Here is a 10177-nt window from a genome sequence, read left to right on the forward strand (position 1 = left end):
CTAATACATACTACTTGTGGGCCGAACTTTCTACTTCATTGTTTTGGCTTGTCCTGCTGGGAAAATATTGTCTAAAGTCTAAAAAATGATGATAATAATGTTTCTTAATTTTAGGTAGCCGTGTCTGTGCATTGATAGGATTAACCTGTCATGCTGCACATTTTCTGGGTACTAGATTTGTAGCTTTTATCTTGTGTGCCCAAGAGACATCAAATTTACAGCAGGCTGGTGCCTGTGTGTGTGAATGACTTCATTTAGGTCAGCCTGACATTGCAGACATAACTGTACCAAGATATTACATTGTGTATTGTTTATGAATTAAATTATATATTTTATGTATGCATTTGTATGTGTTTTAGCAAGGGTTGTTGTTTTATTTTGAAGATTAACTATAGAAGACATATATAGAAGATATTATGCTTGTTTTATCCCAGACTCAGACTTTAATCAGTCCTTCATCTTATATAGATTCAGGATAGCTTTATGCCTATACCACACATGTTTAAATTCCCTCACTGTTCTAATCTCTACCAAATCTGGTGGGAGAGGCTGTTGCATTTATCTACTACCCTCTTGCCATTTTATCAATAAGCAGTAAAGGATACATTTCAAGTAACACTGTATATTTACACGAACCACATGACAATTTTATGGGGGGGAGGATTAGTGTAGCCAGGTATATTTGCCTCACTGTCTCATTCAATACTAGCTTGAATTATGCACTGACCATAGGCTTCAATATTTTATTTTAAAAATGAAATGAAGATAATTAAATTATCCTTATTAAGTAATGTTCCTTTATGATGTTTTAATACAATATTGAAGATAGGTGTGGATTCATTCTTTGTTCTGAAAAGCTACCCTAAACTGAAATATGTCTTCAGCTAGATATACAAAACGGCAGCTGCCTACACTCAAGTCTAATGAAATGCTGGGAAATGGACAATGGAATGTTGGACCAAAGATCTATATCCTGATAATGCAAAGTATAATGCCCCCCTTCCCAAGATTACTGCACTCCTGGAACCAGTAAACACCACCAAGCACCTACCACCCCCTTCATAGGCAACCTCACTATTTTAATAAAACTAAAATAATAAAAACTCTAATAGAAAGTGTTCTTGATGACAAATGTGTATTTCAGTGAGATGAAGCATAATTACATAATTCCTTGTACTGTCCAAAGCTTTCCAATAATAATCTACATTTTTTTCCCTCAGAAACACTTAATCATGCAACACAAAAAAAACATGGATGGGTTCCTACCATAGAAAAAAAGATAAAAAGACTTCTTACAAGTGTGTGTTTTGCTATGGTTTATGTTCTTAACATATCAGAGAGCGCAATTAAGTTTTCATTTATGTAGAACAGCGACTTTAATATACTATATTACATGTCATTCACACTCAAAGAAGATAAAAGACATTTGCTCACACACTGTTGTCTTGAACTCTTCAAGTAACACGGTAACCACTTTTTTCAAGTCAACACAAACACTGTTCCTAAGAGACAAATTGATTCTGTTGATGGAAACATAACCTTCAAGTTCGGATTCTTATACATTTAAAACTAAAAACAGCTATACATGGGTCAACATTTACGTTCTCCCTCCTTAAAAAGTTCAAACATAACGAGCAATAAAGAAGGGGGAATGACTTACATAGAATAATTATTCTCAAAGAAATTAGTTTAAAGGTGACACCCTAATGCAACCAGTTCAGGTTTTAACCACCAATCCTTTGCTTCTGTATGAGGCCTCCTAATTTTTCGGGTTATTAGGTTCTAGTAAAAATACATGTACATAAAAGTACAGAAAGGATATACTAGACAAGTGTCCTCTAGCAGACATAGTGAATTTTATTATTAAAAACAAATAAAACATAATGGGAACGTACAATTATCACACTTGTAAGAGGCCTGCAGTACATTATTTTAATAGAAATATACAACCGCAGGTGGCTCTCCAGCCCTAAAAGTCTAATATGAGTGTAAAGTATAAGCACATAACCCCTAAGAGGTTTTAAGAACATTATATAATAATAATGTTAATTTAAAGGACATAAACCACTGAACACATAAAGAAGCAATATATAGCCCGGTATAGTGAGAATCCAGAACAGAATTAATAACCACAACCTTTTGGGAAACTGTTAGTTTTCATTGATATTTTTTTGTGAAAAAAAAGTATTTTTACCTATTGCCTTCGTTTCTGAGACAGAAAAGATAGATAAATTGCAAAACCAAAGCCTGTTGACCATAAAGTTTTTCACATGTAAACATTGATTCGTAAAAATGTTAGTGGTATCCGTTCTCTTTTGATTGCAATGGTTTGTACATTAAAATAAACACAGCATTTTCTCTTTAATATCAGCATATTTCTTAAAGTGAATTAAAAAGGGCATTTGTTCAAAAATACAATGTAGACTGTAAAAACAACAGTGCGTCTTGCGTTCTTATATAGAACAAGATATGTGATCCTTATTTATCATTGACACAGTTTCACTAAGAAAGGTTATATTCCCTTTAAGTGTTTTATTTGTGCAAGTAGATTATTTTGGGGAAAATTCTGTAACTGATGTAGCGTTACTGGAATTTAGTCAGGCTGAATGTTGACATACTTATAAAACAATGTTACTTTATTATTCCGGGAAAAACATTTCATGTTTAGTTGCCAGCTTAATGGTTTGTGGTTTCTGCCAAATGTTATATTCAATCTATTTTAAATAACATTGTTTCATTATTCAGGAGAAAGGACAATGTGCCAGAGAGTCAGTTAGACATGGTTCAGGTTGATTTTAGTAATAAAGAAAGAAGTGTGAAATAATTTAAAGGGAAACCATCGCCATCACAGCATTAGTCATTGGGTTTAATAGCTGTAATTGATTTGGAGATATTACACTTAAAATGTAACCTCTTGGAAGCCTAGAGTGGTGGCAGTCTGTGGCAAAACTATCATCATCTCATCAATTTCCTGTCCTCAAATTCTTTTTTTGAACCAATCAATAATCAGAAACTTAACAAAAGGGGATAATCATACAGACCCTAAAAAACATTATTTCCCAATGATATGAATACAAGGTAGGTTTTCAATACATATGTAATTAACCATAGAGCAGTGTCAACTATAGGATTTAGGAACCATGACAAATCCTCTATGTTTTATCAAAGGGGCAACTGTTGAATTTCTTTAGTTATATTTCATGAAATGGACCTCCTTAGCCCTTTACCTTAAGTATAGTATTGTGAAAAACCTTATGTAGATAGAGTACTACTCTCCACTTCATCCCCTTTACTATTTACAGGACCCAACCCTAGTCAGATGTACCCATGGTACCCTGGTGTCAGTATGATTAGTGTTAGACCATGGTAAATAAATATAAGTATGCTCCACCTGTTGGTTAACTTGTTAACCAGTTAACCTGGTGTCTTTGCCTAACTAGGTTTGTTCATTCCATATATTGGAAATGTGCTGATATTAGAATCTGTGTACTCAATGTGAGTTATTCCCTAATGGGAAAATTGTCAGTAGAGTTTGCAACAGAGTTGTGGTTTCAGTTCCCTTATGTCACAGAAAAAAACAGAACCCTAATGAGGGTTACTGAGCATTCCCAGCTTCAGTAACGTGTAAAGCTGGTCTATCGTAACTATATATATATATATATATATATATATATAATATATATTATATAATATTTCTTTTACAATCTGTCCAGCTCTCAATGTAGCAGGAACTGCAAATACAGCCGAGCATGTAGCTGCTATAGCTGCTAAACTGCATTGAAAAAGTAACAAAATAACAAATTTTCATCAGTATTACATCAAGAAAAATGTGGTCCTCCATAAATATAACCCAAGATTGTTAGAGTTTGCTCAATGAATCACCCGCTGGGGGTCACTGCCAAAAATTCCACCAGGTAGCAGTCTAGAAAAACTTTTTTTGAGGAGGTTGGAGTAAGCAAAGTGGGTTCAGATGGTTTGACTAAATTCTTATCCAACCATGTCCACTAATGTCTCTTCTTAGACCTGACAGGGCATATAACTAAAACAGCTGTACAAAAGAGCTCCTGTGTAACTTAAAAGCCTGAACAACCTGATGCTTTCTCTTTGGATGAAAGCAACAAAAATGTAAGGGGTGATGGAATGTGAAACAACAGGCTTGGCTGTTGGAAAGTTGTTGCAGGAAAGGCCAATAATGAGAGATATCAGTACAGGGCATATTTACTTCCTAACAGTTTCCCAGACCTACAGCCACTTTTACCAATATTTGCTACTCATTTTCCAACAATGGTTAACACATAATGAAGATGAAGGTATGTGAATAGGTTTAGTGTCTGTGCTGACTACAGAGGAACATATGATGTCTGGCCACCTCTACAGTTCTGCATCATCTGCATTCGTCACTGGGGGGCCAGAGGTAAAGAAACTACTTCTGTCTCCCATGCTATTGCATCAAAAGAAAATGAAGAACAATGGTGTCCTATGAAAGTACTGAAACAGAATGGATGCCCATTAAGAGTGTGGGAAGTTAAAGGGTGGCTTTTGAGTTTTTGACAAACAGAGACTCAAATACCCAAAATGGAATGTGTTTTGGCGAGAAATGTGTTATTGTGTATTTTTGTCCCATTGCACCATATAAGCGCATTTACTGTATAAACCTACAACATACTGTACATGTAGGTTACCTTAACTTTTAAGAGGGAACCAATTGTAAGGTGGCAAATCCATAAAGAAGTGCAGTGTTGGCTGCGCTGATTGCATTATTTTAAGATAGAATATTTCAGGAAACATCCACCCATCTTAATTAAGGCAATGTTACACTGTTAGCAATGTACACTTATAAAGTGTACGGCTGATACCCCACTTGTTTCTATATTCAATCCAGCTTCCAGACCCTTCATTAGAAGTCATTTGGAAGAAACAAAGCAACTACGTGCTCTCTTCAGCTTTCACATGATAAGAGCCTGGTGTCCTTGCAAAGACCTCTGAGCCAGTTTCAATCACACAGAGCGAACATAAGGAATTAGCAGCTTGATTATGAATTATGGAAAGAGCATATCCTACCCAGAGATTGTGGAGAGCTTTTGGTGCGCCTGGAGTGCCATCTCACAGCCTTTGGTTCGAGTTTTGTGCATTTCAGCCCGTAGAGAGGGACAGCTTACTGACACATCCCCAATGGAAATTACTAACTCACGGTACAAAGCCACCTGGGTGTTGAAATCCTGGACAAGCTAAAAGATACAAGGTCGCCATCACAAATTATTACATTACATTTATTTTTCTGTAATACAAATTTGCTACAGCTATTAGATTAAACATTTATTAGACAGTTAGAGAGATGTAAGCATGTATACAACTATTACACTCTGTAATTCAATTTAAGCTTGTTAACATGTCTTATATGTTATGTGAACAATTGGTCAGCAAGCTTTCAAAACACATTTTGTGAAATTATGCTTAACACTTTACATACCACAGGGGTATGCAATGATATGAGTCAATATAGCTATTGGGAGGAAATCACAGCTCTGTTAATTATTCTGCATTTAAATGGCAATTATTCCAAAAGAAAATTTTACAATTTTTACATTCCATCTTGGCATGCAGTTCACCACATTTTTTATGTATCTTATAAGTCAGGTTTTTGTATTTATGGTGGTGATATGACAATGCCAGTAAAGTAACAGCAGTGGGATTAGCTGAGGACAAGCGATTTGCCTTACCCTGTAAAAGCTAGACTTCCGAGGAAGTGGCATACAGGTGTCTGGAGGAAATGTCCCCAAAATATATACAATAGATTTAAATCATTTTTTTTCCTAACCAATGTTGGTGCATCATTAAAAAATAACCTTTATGGTTTTTTTTTCCTAAAAACTGCCTGAAAAATATCCGAAAAGTTGTAAGTGATATTAACCTGTTAGGTGCCAAATGCTAATAATGTGGAACTCACAGTAACATATCATGCAATACTAACACTTCAAAATATTTCACTTTAGAAATGGATTGTAAAATTACATTGTATCACCATTTAGACTTTTAAATTCAATGGGTAAGAAGAAAACAAGGAATATGGATATTCAAAATAAACACACAGATAACAATAATAATATTAATAATAATAATAATAATAGTAATAATAATAATATAGTTTAGCAATAAAAATAAATATACAATAAGACAAAACAATGTGTTCCAAGATTCAGAAATGCACTAGAAACATAATTCATAATGTTGGAGTCAGTAGTATTTAAGAATCTAATGTCTCCTGTAATCCAACATATAAATAGTATCAGATGAAGAAGAATTAACATCAGATATTGATTGTGACATGTACACTGTGGGGCTTTCATGCTAAAGTTACAAAATGAATGAAGGATAATGATTAAGAAGACAGGGTAAGTGCAATAATTACAAACAATGTAGAGATCGGAAGCTTTTGGGATGAATCAAGCTTTTTGGGTACCAGTGTCAGCTGTGAGCTGACCTGCACTGCCACCTGCAGCCAGCACCGAAGGTGTTAATATACAGTGCCACCCATTGAGAAGCCGCAGCCCGGGCTCACCCAAAACCCATCTCATTGCAATGCAGTGCGGAGTCGATTCTAATCTGGGCAAGGGTGTCATCACAGAGGCACTGCAGCTTTTAAAAATAGTGCAACTGCACGTGATGTGAATAGACAAGCCGGTGGGGATGGGGGTGGGGAGCGGCACTAAAGCAAAACCCTTCTAAAACAAATGCATTGTTGGCTTTTACCCACCATTTTGCAGTGGTCCAGGGTTCTCTGAGATCTAAGGGGGCTCTCTGAGCTCCCTCTGCGGTCAGAGTCTCCGGGGTGAGATTTGTTGCCGATCTGGAAGATAGTTCCTTGTGACCTGGGGCGGTTCTTGCGCCCATTCGGTGCAGAACTCATGCATACACATCCACCAAGCAAAGCCAAGGCGAGATGGGGGGTGCAAGGCGCTAGCCACAGTACTGAACTAAAAGTATGGAGCAGAGCCACCTTAAGGCTTGTACGAGACCTCTTCCTTTTAAAAGGTCTGCCGCTGCAGCAGGTAACCTTCAGCCAGAAGAAGAGCTGGACATGAGACTGCCTTTCCTTGCTGCATTCTAGCCGGAATCTTAAGAATACAGTTGCAAGGGGAGGTTAGCTCTTCAATGGCATTGTGATTCCATAAGGAAGCTTCCCAATGGCAGCACCAGAAACCTTCCTTTCAATATCGATCGCAAGGCAGGACATGGACAACCATAACTCGCAGGGAAGAGTTGCCATTCAGAATAGGATTTGCATCCCTCACTCATAAGTCCCAGCGGATAAACTGCATTTCTTTCATTAGCCAAAGCAGGGCTTACCACACCTCCCCGGGGGGATTAAATGTCATGTATGATCCGATCCACGACCAGTCTAATACAGCTTCCTTCAGATCTTCTGAAATGCCTGGTGGGACTGGAAAAAGAGGTTGGGAATCTGGCAGACTGACGTGGTTAGCAGCCCAGCACATTGATAGGACGGGAATACTAATGTGATCTATCAATCCACCCCCTGCTGCTTATATACTTATCCAATGAGATCCTCAAGAGCATCAATTGTGTTATTACTTCACACTGTTCTATTTTTAGAAAGCCAAAGTGTCTGTGGAGTGAAATACATTGTCATAGAGGTAGACGATGGGCTTGTACAGTGCACACGTGTGTTTTCTCTAACCTCTGGAATTCCTTTACATAAAGAGGATCAATGTTTCAGGGGTTAATTGACAAATTAAGAAGTCTTTAACTTTGGCTTCAGATTTACATTCTAGAGCTAAAATTGTGTTTTCTTCATGGTGGCTTTAATACAACTCCAATAAAAATAGTCTAGAATATTATAGGGGTAACCTTAATATGGGTCAAGCTCATAAAAAGCCATAAAAGAATTGTAACATGTTGAATATAATATTTTATATATATATATATATTAGTTTTGGTATGTTGGAAATATGTAATTCATTTTTTTATTTGATTTTTTGATTAATTTATTTTAAAACTTTAGGTCATTTGATGACATGTAGAGCATCCAGGTGTGTGTCAGGAGAGGAACATAATCAACTGATATTCAGCAGGGTCCCCTAGCTTCTTTTAGATACAACCTCAAGTGAAACTTTGCAGTTGAAGGACATTAATATATGAACACTGCATGTTTTGCATGTAGATATCTGACATATACCAGGAGGGGTTGTTATGGGTCACTGGCACATGTCTACAACCAGGAATATTAGCCAGGACTACAATGTGTTCAGCTTCTTCCAAAATCATTCCTTTGATAACATTGTTCCACACAGTATGTTTTTCTTGTTTGTTTATGTAAATAAATTTGTATTTGCCCATTTTGTGACTGAACCCTTCACACATATTTCCTCTTTTACATAGAGAATTGTTATTAATAGATCTTCCATTATCCTTTATGTCATGAAATATTTGTTTTCAATTTAGAATTTTTACAGCTGACACGACAGCTTTTGCCATTAATATGTGTTACATCTAGAGTTTATATTATGTATGTAATAACAACATATTTGACCTTAAACCTTTTTATTTTTTCATTCCAGACTAATCTGTTATTTGCAAGTTAGTGCATGTTTATTTGCCTGTGTGCTTTGCTAGTGTACGTCCAGGTCTGTGCAGGCCTCTCTGTGTGTGCTGGTTTCTGCATGAGTCTCTGCGTGACCATCCATACCTCCCATGTTTATGTAAATATATTTCTTCCTCCATATGCCTCAATAACATAAACACTTAACAATAAGCCAGGTCCGGACTGACCATCTGGCCTAGAGCGCTCATCATTCACCTGATCTGACACAGGTTGGATATGCCCAGCCACACAATGAGAAAGTAAAAGATGAAGAAGAAGAAGAGGCAGAAGCAGAAGGGGTCAGCAGAGAAGGTAAGGAAACATTTAGAGAGAGTGAATTTGTGAGAGAGTGAGAGTGAATGTGGGCACCGGGCAACAAATTTGAGTTAAAAATGCCCTCAAACTTTTTGCTGAACTGAATAAGCAGGGAACTTATTGCCCGAAAAAAAATGGGCCAAAAACAAACTGAAAAATGTGTTTGTCATTTTTGGCCCATTTGCACATGCACTGGATCTGTAAAGAGTGTACCAAGGCCACTTTTCTTCCCCAGTCCGATCCTGAGCAATCGTATCTTAGGGAAAATTCAACGTGCGTGATTGCAATTACACCAATATATATGTATTGCTTTGTCAGCCCCTTGGCGCAAACATCCTACCGCAATTTTTGTGTGTTAAACTCACAATAACCTCCCTCTTCTACTTGAAATCTCTGGTTCATCCCAGCTACATAATAGAAGAGATTTTATATTCCAATAGATGATAACAATTGTATCTTGTTGTTACTGGAATTTTTCAATTAGAGTTTCAATTTCAATACTGCTATATGTCACAGTGTTGTTATATTGTTTTTTATGCATGCAGTCATCATGCAGCCTATTTAAATAAATATTTAAACTGTCCAGCAGTCACATATGTTCACTCGGTTTCATAGCAGGCAAAGCAGCAGCTAATATTGGTGGATTATATCCTGTTGCAAACCCTATAATAATAAAATACACAAGTAGGCCAAGCAGTTGTAATACGTTAGCAATTTACATGTCTACTCATGTAACTAGGCTGGTTTGTAATTATTTTCAGTATACATTTCTTTTTGTAGTGTTTTCCTTTTCTCATTTGTTTGGTGTTTCTCCCTTCATTTGTGTGTAATAAAATGAAGAATAGTTTATTGGTTTATTAGATATATATTTCTGTTTATTTATTTTGAAGCTTTTTACAAGTTTGACCATGGTAATTATCTCTTTCCATTATCATTTGTAAAAAACAAAAACATAAAACTGAATTTGTATTATTACCAATTATGGTACATGCTTGCAAATATTGTAATATGATTTTCCACAGCAACATCTTCTATTAACGCTGTTAATCAGGAATATGTTTTTCTCCAAAATTTCTGTGTCCTGAAAATCTTTTGAAATTACCTAAATTGTAAGCTCTTCTGGGCAGGAACCTTGTTTCTTAATGTATTCATATCTATTGTGGCCAGATCATAATGCCTATATAACTGCACTTATTGTAACCCTTTATTATACCGTTAACTGTAAAATGTGGTAAAGTATAACTGGTATCGCTAAATAAA

The 10177-nt window shown here is 36.2% G+C and overlaps 1 protein-coding gene across 2 annotated transcripts in view; it reads right to left on the reverse strand.

The window, feature by feature from the left end:
* Positions 1-6907, reverse strand: part of LOC149285516 (regulator of G protein signaling 7-binding protein-like) — a 49228-nt gene extending 42321 nt beyond the window's left edge. For both annotated transcript variants that reach the window (XM_089495302.1, XM_089495301.1), the window contains exons 1-2: positions 6755-6907; positions 5062-5228 (exon numbers count right to left, since the gene is read on the reverse strand). In XM_089495302.1, coding sequence (XP_089351428.1) covers positions 5062-5228; positions 6755-6907 — 320 coding nt within the window. The remainder of the gene's footprint in view (positions 1-5061; positions 5229-6754) is intronic.
* Between the last annotated feature and the right edge of the window lie 3270 nt (positions 6908-10177).

Source organism: Sceloporus occidentalis, unplaced genomic scaffold, assembly GCF_023333645.1.
Source record: "Sceloporus occidentalis isolate IW3139 unplaced genomic scaffold, rSceOcc1.0.p SCAF_78, whole genome shotgun sequence".
NCBI classification, from domain to species: Eukaryota; Metazoa; Chordata; class Lepidosauria; order Squamata; family Phrynosomatidae; genus Sceloporus; species Sceloporus occidentalis.